This window comes from Enhydra lutris, unplaced genomic scaffold (genome assembly GCF_002288905.1).
Source record: "Enhydra lutris kenyoni isolate GAN:26980312 unplaced genomic scaffold, ASM228890v2 scaffoldscaffold13, whole genome shotgun sequence".
NCBI lineage: Eukaryota > Metazoa > Chordata > Mammalia > Carnivora > Mustelidae > Enhydra > Enhydra lutris.
This window is the reverse complement of record NW_019154097.1, coordinates 57,022,038-57,046,415: the sequence shown is the minus strand read 5'-3', so window position 1 is coordinate 57,046,415 and position 24,378 is coordinate 57,022,038. Positions and strand designations below refer to the sequence as shown.

The following is a 24,378-nucleotide window of genomic DNA, read 5'->3' as shown; positions in this document are numbered from 1 at the left end:
TGGCGATTCACAGACCTGTACCCCTGGGGATAAAAATATATGTTTATAAAATGGAAAAAAAAAATTAAAAAAAAATCCTTTTAAAAATAAATAAATAAATAAATAAATAAATAAATCTGATGCACCGGTAAAAAAAAAAAAAAAAAAAAAATTAACATATAATGTATTATTTGCCCCAGGGGTACAAGGTCTGTGAATTATCAGACTTACACATTTCACAGCACTCACCATAGCACATACCCTCCCCAGTGTCCAAGACCCAGCCACCATATCCCTAGACCTGTACCCCCAAGCAACCCTCAGTTTGTTACACATTTAAGACTCTTAAAGCCATTTTTCTACACATACATTTTTCTTCTCTCTTCTTTTACCCATCAGGGATTCTAATTACACGTATGTTAGAACTTTTGGTATTGCCCCACATTTCAATGAAAGTCAATTTTTTTGTTTTTAAAACTGAATACATTTTATTCTTCCAAGTTCATTTACTCTTTCTTCTGTTATCTTCATTATTGAATCTGTCCTATATTTTCCAATTCTAGACTTTGTTTTATTCCTTTTTTATGGTTTCTAATTCTTTGCTGAGACACCACTTCTTTCATTGTACACATTTTAATTCGATGACTGAGAATAGTTATAATAGCCATCTTACAACAAGTTCTTATCTGCTAGCTCCATATTCTGAGTTTTTTTTTTGGAGTCTCAGTTGATATTAAGATGCAGTACACAAAACCACTCTAATAGTAATACTATATTAGTTTAAGAATAGAAAGACTAGGGGCACCTGGGTAGCTCAGTCGGTTAAGTGTCTGCCTTCAGCTCAGGTGGCAATCCCAGGTTTCTGGGATTGTGCCCCATGTTGGGCTCCCTGCTTAGTTGGGAGTCTGCTTCTCCCTCTCCTCCCTGCTTGTGCTCTCTCTCGCTATTTCTGTTGCTGTCTCTCTCTCTCAAATAATAATGATAATAATAATAATAATAATAATAATAGTAGTAGTAGTAGTAAAAAATTCTAAAAAGAATAGACTAATAGAAAAAAAGAGAATTTTAGGACATTATTTTAAACAGTTTTAGGAAAACTGTTTTCCTCTCTGTGGTAAAAAACAATACTGAATCCCTAGCCCAACTACATACAAACATGAACTACTTCCTCATGGATTAACAACCAAATTACAGAAGGAAAAACCATAAAGAGGAAATAGTAGAAGAATATTTTTGAAGTAGGGATGGACTTCTTAAACGAAAGCCCAGAAAAAGACCATGTGGCCAAAATATGATAAATTACATCGAATTAAAGATCTCTGCTATTTCAATAAAGGACAGCATAGATAAAATAAAAAGTTGGAAAAACATACTTTCAAAATTTGGAACCAGTAATATACCTGAAAACATGGAACTCCCAAATAAATATAAATCTTTAAATAGATATCTAAACAAAACGTGTGTTAGATTATTTGAAACTGTGTTCTGTGGAGGGATTGTTGTTTTAAGCTTTAAATATCACAAAAGTTCATTTGTGGTAATATAATTGAAAATTTAACCATAGTTTTCCACTCCTCCCTTGATTCATGTAATAGATTATCTTAATTTTCTACTCATTTCCCTGCCAATCTTTCTTAGTCTTTGTACCTTTGTCCTCCTTTGTTTACCTAGCATTCAGTCCTTCGTCCTTCCTTCTCTAACATTCCCCCGGCCCCAAACAGCATGGTATTAAGGAAATCTAAGGATATATATTGTTTGTTCTCAAGTATTGTGCTACTTTAAGTTGAGAAGTGAAATAACAAAATAAAATCCCAACATCTGAGAAAAGTCATTCTCTGAAAAATCTTGATCATTTATATAATTATTATATAAATTGTGAAACACAGGCCACAGTACTATTTGTTCAGCAACAGTATACAACAAAAACCAAAGATAAACTATGCGTGTTATCACTTGGAGATATGCATCCACTACCATAATAAATCATTTCTCCTATTAAAGCTGAATATTGCTGTAACCTGTATCTCTCATAACTTCCAGGAGAAATTTCATACTCCTTCACCTACACGCCAGGTCTTTAGTGACCTTTTTGCCTCTTAACCTCATTTCTTTTTTTTATTTTATTTTATTTATTTATTTGAAAGACAGAGCTCATAAGTAGGCAGAGAGGAAGGCAGAGAGAGAGAGAGAGAGAGAGAGAGGGAAGCAGGCTTCCTGCCAAGCAGAGAGCCCTCGATCCTAGGATCGAGCCGAAGGCAGAGGCTTCTGAGCCCAAGGCAGAGGCTTTAACCCACTGAGCTACCCAGGCGCCCCTTAACCTCATTTCTAACAGCCTTACATGCACCATCTATTCTAGCTAATAAAGAAAGAAAACAAACAAAAGGCCATGCAGTTCCCCGAATGTGGCATCCTGTCCTGTATGTGCTCACGATTTTACTTCCACTGCCTGAAATAATCCCCACCCATCTCCAACTATTTAAATACATGTATGTATTGACTCAGTTTAATCCTTAAACTTAAATTCAATCTTAAAGTAGACTCTGTAAGGATTATTTTTAATGACTGTCTAATAGGCTCAACTATTCTTTTACTGATTTTAAGTTGTTTCCAACTTTTGTTCCTTGTGCTAGAATATGCACAGATTTTTTTCTTCTATAAATATTTGCTAAAGATAAAAATCTCAAGATAGTTGGTAAATCCAAAGTTCTACATCAAGGGTTTTTCATGTAAGATAATTTTCAAAATAAAAATCTGAATTAAAAATTACCACAATTTTGGGGCGCCTGGATGGCTCAGTGGGTTAAAGCCTCTGCCTTCGGCTCAGGTCATGATCCCAGGGTCCTGGGATCAAGCCCCACATCAGGCTCTCTGCTCAGCAGGGAGCCCGCTTCCCCCTCTCTCTCTCTGCCTGCCACTCTGCCTACTTGTGATCTCTGTCTGTCAAATAAATAAATGAAATCTTTTTTTAAATTACCACAATTTAAAAACTTTTAGATCAAATCAGTAAAATTATATATAGACATGAATAGGCAAGCGAAGCCAACAAATGAAGGTATTTGTATTTGGAAAGCAAAACACTTAACCACAACTAATGTATAGAATTGAAAGTAGTTTTGATAAAATATAAATTAAATTAAAAAATTACAAGTTAAGAACATATATACAATGGGTATATACATGTATAAAACATACATATAACCATATGTGTAGGTAAACATGCAACTGAGATAATGAAATAAGGATGTTTAACGATTTGCGCACCAGGACTTCCTCCATCATCATAATCTGCATTCCTGGGTCCTACAGAAGGATGAACAGGAAAGAGTAAGGATGTCTTCCAGCCCAGCCTGTCTGGCCACATCAAAGATCTCTGTATCCTAACAAAACGCAGATGATATTTTACCTAGAAGTAGCAATAGGAAACAAATCATACTTAAAACCATATGAAACTGAAATGCACATATTAAAAATAAAGAACAGTTAAGTCCAAATGGGAAAACACATGGTTTGAAAGATGAGACTCATCTGATGTCAGTGATTCTGAACACTTGGAAATGACCGTGAAAGCACAAGTCCTCTCAGAATATAGGTAGTTCACAAAAAGACACACACAAATGGCCCATAAACATATGAAAAGCTTCTCAATGTCATACGATGAAATAAATACAAATTAAAATTACAGAGCTATGTCTTACCCATCACACTAGAAGCTCTGTCAGTGAAGCTGTAGACAAACAGGCACATTAATACATTGGTTGTGGGAGGCAAAATGACACAACTATAATGGAGAATATGGTAATGTTTAATAAAACTACACATGCATTTATGGTTTGATTCAGCAATCCTCCTTCTAGGAACAGATTTGTACACCTCCAACAATATAAAGGAAACATGAACAAGTTTGTTGTAACATTATTTGTGGTATAAATATTTGGGAATCAACCTACTTGATCAAAGGAGATGGCACAAAAGGTCGAACCTGTACACAACAGACAGCTATACATTTGTTTAAGCTACAGTCAGAAAACAGAAATCATATTGATCATACTAGAAAACCTGAAAAGGTAAATCCTTTTTCTGCATCTACTGAGAATCATATGGTTTTTATTCTTTCATTAATGTGGTGTGTCATGTTCATTGACTTGCAAATACTGAACCATCCCTGCAATCCAGGAATAAATCCCACTTGATCATGGTGAATAATTCTTTTAATGTACTGTTGGATCCTATTGGCTAGTATCTTGGTGAGAATTTTGGCATCCATGTTCATCAGGGATACTGTCCTGTAATTTTTCTTTTTCGTGTGGTCTTTGATTTTGGAATCAAAGTAATGGTGGCTTTGTAGAATGAGTTTGCAAGTTTTCCTTCCATTTCTATTTTCTGAAACTGTTTTGAGGAAAATAGGTATTAACTCTTCTTTAAATGTCTGGTAGAATTCTCCTGGGAACCCGTCTGGCTCTGGACTTTGTTTTTTTTAGATTCCTGATTACTGATTCAATTTTTTTGCTGATTAGAAGTCTGTTCAAACTTTCTATTTCTCCCTATCTAAGTTTTAGGAGTTTGTAGGTTTCCAGGAATTTATCCATTTCTTTCAGACTACCCAGTTCGTTGGCATATAATTTTTCATGGTATTCTCTGATAATTATTTGTATTTCTCTGGGTTTGGTTATGATCTTTTTCATTCATGATTTTGTCTATTTGGGTCCCCTCTCTTTTTAAAAAGACTTTATTTATTTGAGAGAAAGCACAAGCAGACAGAGTGGCAAGCAGAGAGGAAGAAGTAGGCTTCCTGCTGAGCAGAGAGCCTGACACGGGACTCGATCCTAGGACCCTGGATTCATGACTTGAGCTGAAGGCAGACACTTAACTGACTAAGCCACCCAGGCATCCCATCTCTTTTGTTCTTGATAAGTCTTGCTGGGCGTTTATCAATTTTATTAATTCTTTCGAAGCAGAAGCTAATTAGTTTCATTAATCTGTTCTACTGTTTTGTTGTTGTTGTTTCTATATCATTTATTTCTGCTCTAATCTTTGCTATTTCCCTTCTTCTGCTGGCAATAGGCTTTATTTGCTATTCCTTTTCTAGCTCTTTTAGATGTCACGTTAAGTTGTGTACTTCAGACTTTTCTTGCTTCTTGAGGTAGACCTGTATTGCAATATACTACCTTCTTAGGACTGCCTTTGCTACATTCCAAAGGTTTGGAATTGTTGTTTTCATTTTAATTTGCTTCCATATATTTTTAAAATTCTTCTTTAATTTCCTGGGTAACCCATTCATTCTTTAGTAGGATGTTCTTTAGTCTCCATGTATATGTGGTCTTTCCAAATTTTTCCTGTGGTTCACTTCCAGTTTCATAGCGCTGTGGGGTCCATCTTTTTGTACAAGTTGAGGGCTGAACTGTGACCCAGTATATGATCTATTCTGGAGAATGTTCCATGTGCACTTGAAAAAAGTGTATTCTACTGCTTTAGGATGAAATGTTCAGAGTGTATCTGTTAAGTCCATCTGCCATTCAAAGCCATTGTTTTCTTGTTGAGCTTCAATGATCTGTCCATTGCTGTGAGTGGGGTGTTAAAGTCCCCTACAATTACTGTATTATCAATGAGTTTCCTTATGTTTATTATTAATTAACATATATTTGGAAGCTCCCAAGTTGGGGGCCTATTTACAATAGTTAGATCTTCCTGATGAATAGACCCCTTAATTATAATATAAATCCCTTCTTCGTGTCTTCTTACATCTTTGGTTTAAAATCTAGTTTTTCTGATGTAAGTATGGCTATTCTTGTTTTCTTTTGACATCCATTAGCATGAGAGATGGTTGTCTGTCCTCTCACTTAAAATATGCAGATGTCTTTAGGTCTAAAATGATTCTCTTGTATGCAGCATATAGATGGATCCTGTTTTAAAATCCATTTTGATATCCTATGCCTTTTGACTGGATCATTTAGTCCATCTACATTCACAGCGATTATCGAAAGATATGAATGTAGTACCACTGTGTTAACCTGTAGAGTTGGTGTTTCTTGTGATGTTCTCTGGTCTTTTCTAGTCTTTGTTGCTTTTGTTCTTTTTTCTTCTTTACTCAAAGAATCCCCCTTAAAATTTCTTACAGGGCTGGGTTAGTGGTCATGAACTCCTTCAGGTTTTGACAACCTCTTTATTTCTCCTTCTGTTTTGAATGACTGCCTTGATAGATAAAGTATTCCTGGCTGCAGACTTTCCCCCATTCAGTATGTTGAATATCTCCTTCTACTCTTTTCTAGCCTGCCAAGTTTCTGCAGACAGATTTGCTGTGAACTTAATATACCTTCCCTTGCAGGTTAAGAACTTTTTTTCCCTTTCTCCTTTCAGGATTCTTTTCTTATCTGTATATTTTGTGAATTTGAATATGATATGCCTTGGCGATGGTTGGCTTTTGTTGTTGAGTGGGAGTTCTCTGTGCTTCCCAGATTTTGATGTCTGTGTCCTTCCCCAGATTAGGGAAGTTTTCAGCTATAACTTGTTTGAATAAAACTTCTGTCTCCCACTCTCTTTTCATCTTCTGGGACTACCAAGATATGAATGTTACTACATTTTTTTTAAAGATTTTTATTTATTTATTTGACAGACAGAGATCACAAGTAGGCAGAGAGGCAGGCAGAGAGAGAGAGAGAGGAGGAAGCAGGCTCCCTGTTGAGCAGAGAGCCTGATGTGGGGCTCAATCCCAGGACCCTGGGATCATGACCTGTGCCAAAGGCGGAGGCTTTAACCCACGGAGCCACCCAGGCGCCCCATGAATGTTACTACATTTTAAGAAGTCATTGAGTTCCTTAAGTCTATCTTTGTGGTCCATTACCTTTCTTTCCCTCTTCTTTTCAGCTTCATTGTTTTCCATAATTCTATCTTCCATATCACTGATTCACTCCTCTGCTTCATCCACCCTCATTTTTTATGGCTTCCACTTGGGACTGCATCTTGTTTACAGCATTTTAAATTTTGGCCTGAATAGATTTTAGTTCTTTAACTCTGCAGTAAGGGATTTCCTAAGGTCTTCTATGCTTTTTTCCAAGCCCAGCTAATAAATTATACTCATTTTAAATTCTAATTCAGACATCTTAACTTATATCTGTATTGATTAAATTCCTGGCCATGAGTACTACCACCTGTTCTTTATTTTGGAGTGAATTTCCCTTGTCTCATCATTTTGTCCAGGAAAGAAAAGAAGAAAAAGAAAACAACAACAAAAAAACAACAATAAAACTAGATCCTGGGCATATGTTTGGTCTTTTTTTTAAAGAATCTAGACTCCAAAATAAGAAAGTAAAATATGGGGTGCCTGGGTGGCTCAGTGGGTTAAGCCGCTGCCTTCGGCTTAGGTCATGATCTCAGGGTCCTGGGATCGAGCCCCACATCGGGCTCTCTGCTCAGCAGGAAGCCTGCTTCCCTTCCTCTCTCTCTGCCTGCCTCTCTGCCTACTTGTGATCTCTCTCTGTCAAATTAAAAAAAAAAAAAAGTAAAATATAATGAAAGTAAAGAAAAAATAAATTATACACACACACACACAAAGTATATATAATAGGGAAAAAATAAAAATAAAATAAAAATAGGAAAAAATAAAATAGGGAAAAAAGTTGAAAAAATAAGAAAATAAATGAAATAATAATAATAAAAAGAATTGCAAAGAAGGCTAGATACTACTTTCCCCTGGAGCTGAAACTTTGTAGCCCTCTATGATTAATGAACTGTGGGAGAGTTGTTTTTGTTGGTCTTCTGGGGGAGGGGGCCATTGCACGGATGCTCAGGTGGCCTTACCCTAGCAAAAATTGCCTCCAGAACACAGGGCAGCAGGGGTTGGTATAAGTGGGTCTGGATTCCACTAGGTGGTGCTGTGTTTCTCCCTGAGGGGTTTCAGCACTGATGAGTGGGATAAATATGGCAGAGACCCCTTCCCTAGCCCCAGAGCTGGAAGTTTACACCCTCCACTCTTCAGTGAGTGCTCACAGAAGAGCAACCAATCTCTCTTATATCCGTGGTTTCTGTCAGAACCCTGCCTTCACACTGCCTGTGTCCCAGCTTTTTTATTTCAGGTGCATGACTGAGTTTCAAACTCAGATTTTAGGAACTCCTGTGGCATGGACCCACACTGATCCTCCTAAGGAGAACTTACATTTCTGCCATTTGCTGGCCTGTCCCAGGAAAGTGGTTGCAGGACCATGCCTGTGTGAACCATGTGAACTGTGGTTCACAGTTTATGGCAACACAGAGCAGAGAGCTGGCACCTAGACTGTTATACTGGGAACAGTACACCACTTAGTTGCCACCCATTCTGGGGACCCAGCTGATTCTCAGACCAGGGTGTCACACCTGGAATTCCACCTTGCTTCACCACCTGAGCACCTTTAAGTTAGGCACATCCCCCTCAGTAGCAGACTTCTGAAACCTCTGATTCTGCATTTCACTTTGTAAGCAGGCTCCTTCCTCACCATGGTATCCACAGCTCTGTCTCCCTGGATTCAAATCTCTGTACCTACCTACCAAAAGGTGGTGGATTTTCTACTTGTAGACTTGTAGTTTTTGTTCTCTTGGATCTCCGATTGATTTCCTGGGTGCTCAGAGTGATTTGATGACTAATTAGCTGTAGTCAAGGGACAAGTTTAGGGTGCCCCTAATCTTCCATCATCTTAACTCCACCCCCCATAAAGATTTATTCACATGTGCACTTCTGAGAGTTTTGTTTTTAGCTCCTGTGTTTAGATCATTAGTCCATTTTGAGTTGATTTTTGTATATAGTGTGAAGTAGTGGCCCACTTTCAGTCTTTTGTATGTGGAAAATCAGTTGTCCTAGCATCATTTGTTAAAGAAATTGTTCTCTCCCACAGAATGGACTTTGCATCATTTTCTTAAGTATTTATTTATTTATTTAACATATAATGTATTATTTGCTTCAGGGGTACAGGTCTGTGAATCATCAGTCTTACACAATTCACAGCACTCACCATAGCACAAACCCTCCCCAATGTCCACAACCCAGCCACTCTATCCCTATCCCCCCTACCCTCCAGCAACCCTCGGTTTGTTTCCTGAGATTAAGAGTCTCTTACAGTTTGTCTCCCTCTCTGGTCCCATTTTGTTTCATTTTTTTCCCTCCCTTCCCCCCATGACCCCCACCCTGCCTCTCAAATTCTTCATATCAGAGAGAACATATGATAATTGTCTTTCTCTGATTGACTTCTTTCAATTAACATAAACCTCTAGTTCCATCCACATTGTTGCAAATGGCAAGATTTCGGGTTTTTTATGGCTGCATAGTATTCCATTGTGTGTACGTGTCTGTGTGTGTGTATATCACATCTTCTTTACCCATTCATCTGTTGGTGGACATTTAGGTTCTTTCCATAGTTTGATTATTGTGGACATTGCTGCCATAAACATTCAGGTGCATGTGCCCCTTTGGATCACTACATTTGTATCTTTAGTAGTACTTTGCACCATTTTCAAAAACTGGCCATAAATATGTGGACTTCTAGACTCAATTTTATATCATTGGTCTATTCCTGTTCTTATGCCAGTGCAACACTGTTTTAATTACTGTAGCATTGTAGTAAGTTTTTTAGTAAGCACTGTAGTAAGTTTATGTCCCCCAGAGTAGCAGACTTCTAAAAGTTCTGATTTTGCATTTCACTCTGTAGCAGGCTTCTTCCTCACCATGGTATCCACAACTCTGTCTCTCTGAATTCAAGTCTCTGTGCCTACCTACCAAAAGGTGGTGGATTGTGGGTAATGTGTACCAAAAGGTGGTGGATTTGGGTAGTGTGAATCCTCTAACTTTGCTCTTTTGTAAAACTGTTTTTACAAGTTGGGTCTCTTGCAATTCTGTATGAATTTCAAGACGGGCTTTTCTCTTTCTTCATAAAAAGCTGTTGCACTTTTGATAGCGATTGTGATGGATCAGTAGGTTAATTATGGGTAGTACTGACATCTTTGTTTTTTAAGTAGGCTCCACAACCAGTTTGTAGCCCAATGCAGGGCTTGAACTCACAACCCTGAGATCAAGACCTGAGCTGAGATCAAGAGTCAGACACTTATCCAACTGAGCCATCCATGTGCCCCCAAAGACATCTTAACAATATTAGGTCTTCCTACCCAGGAACTTTGGCCATCTTCACATTTATTTAAAACTTCTTTAACTTCTTTCAACAGTGCATTGTAGTTTTCACCGTAAGCCCCTTGCACCTCTTGCACCTTTTGGCTAAATTTATTCTTCAGTATTATATCCTTTGCTCTGTCCTTTGTACTATTCAGCCATTCAACTAGTTTTTTTATAGATCATTGTATTTTTAAGTTTATAATTCCTTTTTTATAATTTCTGTGTCTTTGCTAAGATTTTCTTTTTCATTTCAAGACAATTTTAATTTATTGTTGAAACATTTTTTAGGGTGGCTGCTTTGAAATCTTTGTTAGATAAATCCAACCTCTGATTCATCTCCATGTTTGTATCAGCTGATTGTTTTTACTCATTCAAATTATGGTTTTTTTCAAAACAAGCAAGCAAAGGGAAAAAATAAGAGAGAGAGAGAAATCAAGAAACAGAGTCTTAATTTTAGAGAACAAACTGATGTTACCAGAGGGGAGGTGGGCAGGGAAATGAGTGAAATAGGTGACGAGGATTAAAGAGTGCACTTGTAATGAGCACTGAGTAATGTACAGAATTACTGAATCACTATATTGTACACCTGAAAGAAATACAGCACTGTCTGTTAACTAATTGGAATTAAAATAAAAACTTTTTAAAAAGAATATACAAAAAAAATTAAAAACTGGCTGCATTAAAACATAAATATCTAGTCATCAAAAGAAAATCTGATCACCACAAAAAAAAGAAACTGAAAGGAAAGCCACAAACTGGAAAAATATACCTGTAATACATATGAGAGACAAGGGGTCCTTGTGTAGGATATACAAAGAAATTGGCCAATTAATATGTAAAATAGATTTTACCACAGAAAACTGGGGGGAAAGACCAAATATATGCCTCACTAAAGAATAATTTATCACTTAAAACATGGACATATGCTAATCTCATCAGGAACCAAGGAAATGGAAATTAAAGCCAAAAGTTGCATACCATTTCACAACTGTGGAATTAACTAATTCATATCCATGGAATTAGTAAATATAAACATCTGAAAATATTAAGTTTAATAATAACTTTCAGACACTGTTGCTGGGAGTCTGAACTGGTATCATCGCTATAGAAAACAACAGAATTTATGTAATAAATTTTAAGATGTGACCATGCCCCAGAAATTCTATGTACAAGCATATATCCAGAGTATCTAATGTTCATAGTAGCACTGTTTCAGCAGCAAAAAAAAAAAAAAAAGCTATAAACATCCCAAGTGTCCAGTAGCAAAACTGATAAGTAAATTTTGAACTCTTTATATAATGTAATATTATTCTGTAAATAAATGAATCAGACCCCCCCAAAATTGTGGTTTTCTTGGATCTTTATGTGACAGATAATTTTCTATTTTATCCTATTCATTTTCTCAATTATGTTGGGAGACAAGATCCTATTTAAATCTATCATTACATCAAGCAGTGAGCCTATTTCAGTTTAGCATACAGGTAGTGGCTAGAATCTAGTACAAATACCTGGGGACACAAACACAGTCAAATAGTAATTGTGATAAAACTTGAAATGTTAAGTACACACTTCGAGCCAATGCATACTGTTGAGCCTAAATCCATTATCAGCATATGGATAATTCTGACTTAGTAAATGGAAGGAAGTTGGTACGGAAGCATGGAGTCATGGAAGGATGGGACATACAGAAAGAATATATATTGTCCTACCAGGAGTTTTATTAATTTTACCTTCTACTAACATGCATCTGCATTATAAACATAGAACTTGGCTCCATGTCTAGAAATTATAGATTGATAATTTATTTCTATCACCACCAGGATAGAATGCCTAACAAGATCTGATAAGCAGACACCAAGTTCAAGGCACTGTATTTCTTTCTCCTTCCCACGGGCTATGCTATAATCAGATCTTTCCTCAGTGCTTATGGATATCCTAGTTCTGAATCAATGTGGCTGAGCCTTGGACTTTTTTCTGTTCATTTATGAAAGGACTTAAATTATGTGTTTCATTCAAAGAAAAAGAATTTTTTTGTCTTTTACATGCTTGGTTCCTTGTTAGTGAAAATGCATCTGCTCTGTAGCTTGTATCACCACTCTTCATAGAACTAGAAGCAATGCCTGAGTAGTCACAGTTTCTCATGACTCTAAGGCCTTCTGTGTGTAGTTCCTATCATAGTCCAACAATTAACAGCACAGAAATTAGTTACTCAGATCTGGATTCACATTCTTGTTCTATTGTATACTAGTAGTTTGATATTGGGAAAATTGGTTGCTTCATCCATAAAATTGGGTTAGTAATAGCAAAGTCATCCTAGAAACTGGAAGTACAACTACTAGAAAACTATGTATTTAGAAAACTCTAAATATAACATTCTCACCTGAAGTGGCAGAGGGTCACTGCTGCTTTCGAAGTCAGTGTCAAAAATGATGGCAGCCAGTACGTTATGAGATCCATAGTCATACTTAAGGTAGTTCTCAAGCTCCATTTCTGAAGCAAACCCTCGAACTGTAGAAAAGATTATGTTCATTATAATGGGAATATCTGATAATTCCTCCTGAGGGGGAATACATGGATAAAATCTTATCCTAATACTATAAACTTAAAAACACTGTTTTTCAAATATTAGTATCGTTAACTACGTAATGGACACTGGGTTCAAAACAATTTTTACTTTAATTTTAAATAACAATCACTATAAAATATATATAAAGACAAGTCATTTGTCATAAGGGAAATGCAAGTCAAAATCACAATGAGATACCAAATCAAATCCACTGAGATAGTTATAAACAAAAAGACTCATGATAACAAGTGCTGGTGAGAACATGGAAAAACTGGAAACTTCGTACACTGCTGATCAGAGTATAAAATAGTAAAACAATTTTAGATAATTTTAGATAACAACTTTTGGTATCCCCTCAAAAAGTTAAACATAGTTACTACAGGACATATTCATTCCACTCTTAGGTATATAACCAAAAGAAATGAAAACATATGTCTACATAAAACTTAGAGATGAATGTTCATAGCAGTACAATTTATAACAGGCAAAAGAAAAGGTGGAAACAACCCAAATGTCCATCAACTGATGAAGGATATACAAAGTAAATGCAGTATATCCATACAATGGGCAATTACCTGACAATGAAAAGTAATGAAGTATTGATACAAACTGCAACATAGATGAGCCTTGAAAACATTATGCTAAGTGAAAAAAGCCAGTCACAAAAGACCACTTCCCTGTATATAGAATTTAAATAACAATTTTATATATAAACCATTTATATAAAAGGTAGGCAAATCTAAAAGTAGATTTAGATTATTGTTTTCCTAATCCTGGTGGGATGGAAAATTATAGAGTCATGACTGAAGGTTCCAGAGTTTATTTTTGGTGACAAAAATGCCCTATAATTGATTGTGGTAGTGGATGCACAACTCTGTGACTATACCAAAAGCCACTGAATTGTATGCTTTAAATGGGTGAATATATGGTATGTGTTTTAGATCTCAAAAAGCTGTTTCGCAGTTTCTTTTCTTTCCTTTTTTTTTTTTTAAGCAGGCTCCACACCCAATTCACAACCCTGAAAGCAAGAGTCACAGGCTCTACCAACTGAGCCAGCCAGGGGCCCACAAAAAGCTCTCAAAACAAGATAAATCAGGAGGCAGAGATCATTTCAAATTGTGCTTTTGAAAAAAAATAACACATTTGATGGCTCAATAGCTATACAGAGATAACAGAGGAAGGAGTCAGTGAACACAGATCAGTAGACATCACCTAATCTGAATAAGAGAGGGGGAAAAAATGGGAAAAAACTCAAATAGATTCTTAAATACACACACACACACACACACACACACACGTATTTTCACATCTTCTTTACCCATTCATCTGTTGATGGACATTTAGGTTCTTTCCATAGTTTGATTATTGTGGACATTGCTGCCATAAACATTCAGGTGCATGTGCCCCTTTGGATCACTACATTTGTATCTTTAGTAGTACTTTGCACCATTTTCAAAAACTGGCCATAAATATGTGGACTTCTAGACTCTCAATTTTATATCATTGGTCTATTCCTGTTCTTATGCCAGTGCAACACTGTTTTAATTACTGTAGCATTGTAGTAAGTTTTGTAGTAAGGATTGTAGTACGTTCACATCCCCCACAGTAGCAGACTTTTAAAACCTCTGATTTTGCATTTCACTCTGTAAGCAGGCTCCTTCCTCACCACTGTATCCACAGCTCTGTCTCCCTGAATTCAAGTCTCTGTACCTACCTACCAAAAGGTGGTGGATTGTGGGTAATGTGAACCAAAAGGTGGTGGAGTTGGGTTAAGTAAATCTAGGTATATTTCTCCAGTTTGTGGCTTTCCCTTCAGTTTTTTTGTGGTGATAAGATTTTCTTTTGATGACTAGATTTTTATGTTTTAATGCAGCCACGTTTTAAATTTTTTTTCTATATCCTTTTTAAAAAGTTTTTATTTAAATTCCAGATTTATTTATGGGACAATATGACTTTCAGAAATAATTGTTGAAAACTCTCCAAATTTGGTGAAAGACAGAAACTTACAGATTCAAAATGCTCAGTAAACCCCTAACAGAATAAACCAAAAGAATCCACATTAGACATATCATAATCATAGTTTTGACAAATAAGGACAGAAAATATCTTGAAAGCAGCCAGAGAGAAATGATACGTCACCTACAAGAAAACAAGGAATCTTTTCAAAAACCAACGAGATCAGAAGAAACTGAAAAATATTTTTTAAATATGTCGAGAGGACTGTTAACCCCAAATTTTATACCAAATGAAATAATCTTTAGGAATGAAGATGAATTAAAGACATTCTTAGATGAAGGGAAACAAAGGGAACTCATTGTCAGAAGACCTGTTCTAAAAAATTGTTAAAGTTCTTCAGAAAGAAGGAAAATGATAGAAGAAGAAACCTGGAACTTGGAAATTCAAAAACAAAGCTGGGGGCATCACTTTGCCTGATTTTATGCCATATTACAAAGCTCTGATCATCAAGACAGCATAGTAGTGGCGCAAAAACAGACACATAGATCAATGGAACAGAATAGAGACTCAAGAAATGGACCCTCAACTCTATGGTCAACTAATCTTTTGACAAATCGGGAAAAAATATCCAATGGAAAAAAGACAGTCTCTTCAATAAATCATGTGGGAAAACTGGACAGCTCATACAAGTTTCAAGAATGAAACTGGACCATTCTCTTACACCATACATAAGGATAAACTCTAAATGGAGGAAAGACCTCACTGTGAGACAGGAATCCATCAAAATCCTAGAGAACATAGACAGTACTCTTTGAAATTGGCCACAGCAACTTCTTTCATGATGTGTCTCCAAAGGCAAAGGAAACAAAAGCAAAAATGAACTTTTTTAAAATAGTTTTTATTTTTTGACAAAGAAAGAGAGAGTCAGAATGGGAACACAAGCAGGGGGAATGGGAGAGGGAGAAGCAGGCTTCCCACAGAGCAGGGAGCCCAATGTGGGGCTCGATCCCAGGACTCTAGGATCATGACCTGAGCCACAGGTAGACACTTAATGACTAAGCCATCCAGGTGCCCCAAAAATGAACTTTTATATTGACTTCATCAATATAAAAAGCTTCTGCACAGCAAAGGAAACAGTCAACAAAACTAAGAGGCAACCCACAGAATGGGAGAAGATTATTTGCAAATGACACTACAGACAAACGGCCAGTATCCAAGATCTATAAAGAACTTCTCAAACTCAACACCCATAAAAAAGAAATAATCCAGTCAAAAAATGGGCAGAAGACATGAACAGACACTTCTCCAAAGAAGACATACAAATGGCTAACAGAAAAAAAAATTAAAGTGTTCAACATCACTAACCATCAGGGAAATTCAAATCAAAACCACATTGAGATACCATCTTACACCAGTTAGAATGGCAAAAATTAACAAGACAGGAAACAAGTGTTGGCAAAGATGTGGAGAAAGGTGAACACTCTTACACTGTTGGTGGGAATGCAAGCTGGTACAGCCACTCTAGAAAACAGTATGGAGGTTCCTCAGGATGTTCAAAATGGAGCTACCCTAAGACCCAGCAATTGTACTACCGGGTATTTACCTCAAAGATGCAGATGCAGTGAAAAGAAGGAGCACATGCACCCCAATGTTCATAGCAGCAATGTCCACAATAGCCAAACTGTGGAAGGAGCCAAGATGTCCTTCAACAGATGAATGGATGAAGAAGATGTGGTCCATATATACAATGGAATATTACTCAGCCATCAGAAAGGATGAATACCAACCATTTGCACCAATATGGATGGAACTGGAGGGGATTATGGTAAATAAAATAAGTCAAGCAGAGAAAGACAATTAACATATGGTTTCACTCATATGTGGAACATAAATAGCACTGAAGACTATAGGTGAAGGGAGGGAAAACTGGAGGGGGGAAATCAGAGAGGGAGACCATGAGAGAGTAGGGACTCTGGGAAACAAACTGAAGGTTTCAGAGGGGTGGGGGTTGAAGGATGGGGTCGCTGGGTGATGGATATTAAGGAGGGCACATGCTGTAATGAGCACTGGCTGTTATATGCAACTGATGAATCACTGAACATTACATCAAAAATGAATGATGTACTATATGGTAGCTAACTGAACATAATTTTAAAAAAAAGAATGAGGTTACAAACAAGACCTATGGTAAATATCTGGGTAAATAGTTTTCTTAAGTTCTTTAAAATACATTCATAAATCACAACACTTTCTGGTATAGTTTTCACTTGTGTAGATGTGAAAATAAAGTAGTAAAATGTTCTAAGTTGATTGTGAAAAATTATGCATGCATATTTTAACCCCAAGAGCAAATAATATTATATATCAGAAGTCCAATTTTTCATTTTTTTCTTTCATGAATGGTGTCTAAGAATACTTCAACTCTTTATGAAGTTACAAAGATTTTCTGTTCTCTCCTAAATATTTTATCATTTTACTTTTATTTTTTTATTTTTATTTTTTTAAAGATTTTATATATTTATTTGACAGAGAGAGAGAGAGACAGCAAAAGCAGGCAGTGCAGCAGGCAGAAGGAGAGGGAGAAGCAGAGTCCCGGCTAAGCAGAGGGCCTGACATGGGGCTCGATCCCAGGACTCTGGGATCATGACCTGAGCTGAAGTCAGATGCTTAACTGACTGAGCCACCCAGGTGTCTCTCAGTTTACTTTTATATCTGTGATCCATTTTGATGTATTTTTTTAGATCTGTGATGTAGATTCTTTTAGACCTGTGATCCATTTTGATGTGAGGTTTCATTGTTTTGGCTACTGATGTCCAATTGTTTAGCACTATTTGTTGAAAAACTTATCCTTCTACTATTGTAAACAGTATTTTGGCATATTTGTGTAATTCTATCTCTGTATTCTCTACAGGTATAACTTGTTTTATTGCACTTTGCAGATACTGTATTTTTTAAAAATTGAACGTCTGTGGCAACCCTGAGTCAAGCAAGTCTAGTGATACCATTTTCCAACAGCGTCAACTCATTTCATCTATATGTCACATTTTGGTAATTCTTGCAATATTTCAAACTTCTTCATCATTATTATATTTGTATGGTGATATGTGATCAGTGATTATGACTTGATGAAAGCTCAGATGACAGCATTTTTTAGTAATAAAGTATTTTTAAGTTCAGGTATGAGTTGCTTTTTTAGACATAATGTGACTACTTACTTAACAGACTACAGTATAGTGTAAACATAACTTTTATATGCACTGGGAAATGAAAAAATTCATTTGACTAGCTTTACAGCAATAGTCTGAAACTGAACCTGTGGTATGCCTGTATTGTTTCATTTATCTATGTGTCTATCCCTCCACCAATACCACACTGTCTTTATAGTTACATTGCAAGTTTAAAAACTGGGAATTTAAAATTGGGAAATTAAAATTTAAAATTGTGACTCCTTTAATTTTATTCTTTTTTTTTTAAACACTGCTTTATCTCCACTGAAAAACAATTTTGTGTTACAGAAAACCTTAATTTCTAACCTTTTATACTGGTGTTCAGATTCCTCTTTACATTCTCAATGATCTCCTGTATCACATCAATATTAGAAGGCACATAAGTCAATTCCCACTCTTCAGGATTTTTTAGGAAAGAAGGCAAAGAATTGATGGGCTGAGGAGTATAACTATAAGGTCCAACAACTTTTATAGCAATGTGTGTACGGAATATCAAAATCATCGCTGGGAACACCAGTGCTGTTAAGACTTCCAATGTTAAAGTAAAGAACTGCCTCCTCTAGAAGAGAAACAAAAAGATGGTGTTAATTAATTTAAGGACACACAGTCAATGCAAATGAATAGTTCTATGATATTAAACTCCTGACAGTTTTACTCTGGAACAGCCAAGTACTTCCCAGACTGTCTTGTTGCACCTTCACCTCCATCCCTCCCAACTTTCTTTCTTTCTTTCTTTCTTTTTTTTTTTAAATAAAGATTTTATTTATTTGACAGAGAAATCACAAGTAGACAGAGAGGCAGGAAGAGAGGAAGAAGGAAGCAGGCTTCCCGCTGAGCAGAGACCACCCTCCACACCAATGCAGGGCTCAATCCAGGACCCTGAGATCATGACCTGAGCCGAAAGCAGAGGCTTAACCCACTGAGCCACCCAGGCGCCCCCTGTTCCCAACTTTCTTATAGGCCATACTATTCTACTGATTAACTCAGTTTTATACATTTGGAAGAGCTACCTTAGAGCTCTGGAACTAATTTTTTCAAAAGTATGTATACACACATACACACACAACCCTGAACTGCAACAAATGGCCATTTATGAACATTTTATACAGCCTTTACCCACCTTTAAGGTAAAATTTTTCCAGAGGAGGACTGCAAATTGGTTGAATGTCAACAAATCCATTCTCTACAATTCACCTCCAGGGGTAGAGGAAAGTTTTATAATATTAAGTCACCTAATAATGTGAACATCAAGCAAATAACAGAATTACTTCTTTCTCCTAATTTTCTTCTTAATCGGCCTCAAATATTGATAGCAGGAATAATTACATATTGGAAATAAAGAAAGTCATCTTGTTTTCATTTTTATATTTGTTTACTTGATATCTAATGAACTTCTAATACATTTAAAATATAAGATGTGGTTCCATTTCTCCAAATGGTTATGTGCCTGAAGGTATGAGGGCTGCAACCTAATTCTTTCACAGAATGATGGTGTGAATGGTCTCACAATGATATATTTAGCCAATAAAACACATATGTACATGCAATAAGGAAAATATCCATGAATACACTAATATAAATACTTGTAATACCAAAAAAACCTAAATCCATGGGACTGTAACAAGTGGAAAGATAATTCTTGGCAGACCACCATTGCCAGGGCACTGCATTGACAGGAGACTGCAAAACAAGTTCAGTTTTCCTGTGAAACAGGCCTATTTACTTAGTCTAGAGCTTCAATCTGAGGGACAGACACAAGGTTTCACACACTTAGAGGCTAAGTACGTGGATGTAGGGAATGTAAGCAGGGAGACCACCATTCTTGTGCACTCCTTTGTCCTTGCCAGAGCTCAATGATATCTCACAGAAAGAAGCTTATACAGTCATCTGGAACCTCAATTTTTATACCAAAATTTATCCTCTTGGAGATATAAAACAGATGAATTTTCAGTGAAGAAACAGAAAGATTATCTAAGAAATGCTCCATCAAAGCATAGGGAAATTTTGTCAAACCTTCGATAATCAGATAATTCCAACACTACTTAAGCTTTCAAGAGCACAGAAGTGAAACAATCAAATTATTTTTAGGAAGCAAACCTAACTCCCCCAAAAGAAACAACATAATTCCACTTACATATCTATAAGATATTCTAAATACTACCAAATATAATCCAAGTATTAAAAAAATTACACTATAAGCAAGTGGCATTATTCCAGGAAAAAAAAAAGATGGTTCACTATTAGAATATCTATCATGGAACTCACCATGTTAATATATCTCACATGGAAAAGTCTTATAATTACCTTCTTAAAAAGGCCTCTGACAAAATTTAACTTTTGTTCCTGATTAAAACCACTTAAAAACTAATAGGAATTCATGGATATTTCCTAATACAGTAAAATGTATACACCACACTTTAGAAAAAATAATGATGGCTACTATTCCCACTACAGGTTAACAATGTATTAAGGATTTTAGACAATGAAATCAGACAAAACAAGAGTAAAACTATCTCTACCTGCAGATATAATTGCTTGACCCAAGAAAACCAATGTGAGAAACAAAAAATTCAACCTTTTTAAGGACAGAAACATAAAGATTTGAAGGTATACATGCACCATGATCCTTATAGCAGCATTATCAACAATAGCCAAGTGATGGAGAGAGTCCACATGTCCATCAACTGATGAATGGATAAAGAAGATATGGTATAAATATACAATGGAATATTATTCAGTCATCAAAAAGAATGAAATCTTGCTATTTGTAATGACGTGGATGGAACTCCAAAGTATTATGCTAAGTGAAATAAGTCAGTCAGAGAAAGAAAACAGATGAACATATGGGAAGTAGACAGTGGGGGGGGAGGAGGGAAATAAACCATAAGAGACTCTTAAAGATAGAGAACAAACTGAGGGTTGATAGAGGGAGGTAGGTGGGAATGGGCTAGAAGGGTGATGGGTATTAAAGAGTACACTTGTGATGACCACTGGGTGTTGTATATAAGTGATGATTCACTGAATCTAGAGTTTCAATCTGAGGGACAGACATAAGGTTTCACACACTTAGAGGCTAAGTACTAAGGACCTAGGGAATGTAAGCAGGGAAACCACCAATGAGACCAATATTGCATTATAGGTTAACTAAAACTTAAATTTAAAAAAAAATTCAATCTTTAAAAAAAAATTCAATCTTTTGATTTTCACAGTATATAAAACTTTACTTACTTATAGTCACATATATAACATAAAAACCAGTAACTTTCATATACACAGAACTTAAAAACAAAAAACTCATTACAAGACATAAAGGGAATACTCTAGTTTGTAATGGCAACAAAGACAAAATAGTTAGAAATAAATGTAATAAAAAATGTGCAAGGTTTATATGAAGAAAACTTTAAAGGCCACTTATAGGGGTGCCTGGGTGACTTATTCGGTTAAGCATCTGCCTTCAGCTCAGGACACAATCTCAGGGTCCTGGGACTGAGCCCCACGTCAGTCTGTCTGTCCAGTGGGGAGTCTGCTGCTCCCTCTCACTCTCCCTCTATGCTCTGTTCTCTCTCTCTCTCTCTTTCTCAAATAAATAAATAAAATCTTTAAAAATAAATAAAGCCCTCTTGTAAAACTCAGAAATAGATTTGAACAGTTAGAAAAATATTCCTTGTTTTCAATAGGATGTTCCAAAATCATAAATATGTCATTTTTCTCCAAAGTCCACATATATTTAATGTTATCCCAATGAAAATAATAACCAGTAAGTATCCTTTCATTCTAAAGTTATTTGGAAAGGTAATAAAGAACAGCTAGAAAAATACTGAAAAATAAGATTAATGAGGTGAACTTTAGCTCTACCAGATGCTAAAATATACTATAAAGTCTCTACACTTAAAAATGGGTGATAGCTGGGACACCTGGGTGGCTCAGTAGGTTAAGCCTCTGCCTTCGGCTCAGGTCATGATCCCAGGGTCCTGGGATCAAGCCCCACATCAGGCTCTTTGCTCAGCAGGGAGCCTGCTTCTCCCTCTCTATCTGCCTGTCTCTCTGCCTACTTCTGCCTTCCTGTGATTTTTCTATCAAATAAATAAATAAATAAATCTTTTAAAAAAATGGGTGGTAGGGGCAACTGGGTAGCTCAGGTGGTTAAGTATCTGATGCTTGATTTCAGCTCAGGTCTTGATCTCAAGGTCCTGAGTTTAAGCCCTGCACTGGGCTCCTGTGGAGCCTAGTTTAAAAAAAAAAAAAAAAAAAAAAAAAAAAAAAAGTGGTACTAGTACATTAATTGTAAGCCAGAGAAATGGAACAAAATACAAAGTCTGGAAATAAACCAAAGTACATACAGAAATTCAGGATATGTTGTGGGTAACATTGAATTCACTGGGTAAAAGATGTATTTTTTTTAAAATGTTGCTGGAATAAATGGTCATTTGGAAACAGATAAAACGTGGGAGTGGGAAAAGACTCCATGAATTAGAATCCACTAGCAATACAAGTTTCATAAAATAACATGTTTAAAAAGTACGTTTTGTGCGGTTAACATGAGTAAATTTAAGAAACAAACGACAAACTGAGAAAACTAGCAACTTAAAGGCAAAGGGCTAATCTCTCTAAAATGGAAGGGAGAAATAAGCACCAAAAAATAGAAAAAAAAAAATAGTGTGGTATTGGTGAAGAGACAGAAACAGACCAACAACACAGATTAGGGTCTAGAAATACAATCATATATTTATGATCCACATAACTGTGGTCAATTATTTTCTACAAATTACCAAGGAAATTCAACAGGTAAAGAAAAGACTTCAAAAAATGGTGCTAGGACAACTGGGTATGTGTATGGAAAAAAAAAATGAGCACTGATCTTACCTCATACCACACATAAAAATGAACCCAAAATATATCACAGATCTATATTAAAAGCCTAAAAATTAAAGCTTTCAAAAGAAAACAGGAGAAAATCCTCAAAATCTGGTATGTGAAGATTTCTGACTTAGGACACAAAAGAAAAATAAACTGGACGTAAGTAATACAAAAAAACTTTTACTGTTCAAAAGACACTGCTAAGAAAACCAAAAGGCAAGCCAGAAAAAGAAAATACTCACAATACATGTATCTAATAAAGATCTCCTATCTAGAATATACATACAAGTCATACAAAATTACAGAGATAAAACAGAGCAGTACTCTAAGTATGGGAGGATGTGAGAAAGGGTATAAGAAGAAAGAGCCAGGCACAAAACATACATCCCACATGATTGCATTCATATGGAATACCTGGAAGAGGCAAAATCCTATCAAGGGATAGGGTGTCCAGGGTGAGTGGTGGTTGAAAACAAAGGGGCAGGAGGATATTCTCTGTTGTGATACAAATGGTCTGTGTCTTCACAGAGGTATACATTTTTCAAAACTGATCAAACTGTCACTCAAAACCTGGGCATTCCATATTATGTAAATTTTACTTCAAGTGAAAAAATTTTTAATATCATTATAGCTCCTATATACTAAGCACGGAGGCTAAAAAACAACCTTTAGCATTAAGATTTTGACAAGACACCTTTGACAGCCCTATAGTGGGGATAGTGTCATTTTCCTTTGGGTCCCAAACAACATAAAGCCTAGTGCATTGCCCATTTTTTATTTAAAGACTGCAATCCTGAACACCTCAATTAATACAAGACTAACCTTATTCAAAACAGCATGGCAGGTGTTTTGTTTACATGACAATGGCATAACATCAATTTATAATTCATACAGTCTTCTAACTGTGCAATTACACCATTCTTGAATTTTTCATTAGAAGGTAGGGCTTCACATAAGAGTAAATATTACCCCTCAGTGGTAGATAAAAGACACTTAGTAGGTGTCTGCTACATTAACAATAAAGGGGTTTAAAGCAAAACAAAGATTCATACAGAAAGGTCATCATTCACCAGAACACTGGAATTAGTAAGATAAAATGTACACAGAATGATTACATAAATAATGGCAATCCTTTCAGTAAAATCCTATTCATCTGTTTCAAAGAGGAGGATAAAAATTGTATTTTCATTGGAGGATAATACATTGTGAAGGGGGAAAAGATGAAAAACATTCTATTTGATATAAATACTTTTTTGTAAAGATATACATATATGTGTTAGTTTATGTAGAGAGAAGAAAAATGGTAGAATATATTCTAATTTGTTGACATTGTCTCTCAAGAGTGAAGTATAGATTAACACATTCCACAATTTGTTATGTCTGTAAGACTTGAGTTCTCTACAATGCACGTGTACCATTTTTCTAATCGTTTCTTCAGATGTTGGGGGTTATAAATCTGTGAAGAACTACCTGATGTACTGACTGACCCAAGAACTTCTTTCTCTTGCTCTTATAGTGGGTAATATTTCAAAATATTAACTGTAAGTTTCCAACTTCATACAATTTTAGTGTCCCATCCCCCATTCAAAAAAAAATTTTTTTTCCGGTCTCAAAAAGAGAGAGGAATACCTGAGCCTAAAAGGACAAAATCTGGTTCTTTCCAA

The 24,378-nt window shown here is 36.0% G+C and overlaps 1 protein-coding gene across 1 annotated transcript in view; it reads right to left on the bottom strand.

Annotated features, from left to right (window-relative positions):
• LOC111146327 (ATP-binding cassette sub-family A member 3-like) overlaps positions 1-19,037 on the bottom strand; it is a 195,964-nt gene extending 176,927 nt beyond the window's left edge. Inside the window, exons 1-4 of the mRNA XM_022501838.1 lie at positions 18,978-19,037; positions 18,164-18,416; positions 12,489-12,616; positions 3,241-3,382 (exon numbers count right to left, since the gene is read on the bottom strand). Coding sequence (XP_022357546.1) covers positions 3,241-3,382; positions 12,489-12,616; positions 18,164-18,416; positions 18,978-19,037 — 583 coding nt within the window. The remainder of the gene's footprint in view (positions 1-3,240; positions 3,383-12,488; positions 12,617-18,163; positions 18,417-18,977) is intronic.
• Between the last annotated feature and the right edge of the window lie 5,341 nt (positions 19,038-24,378).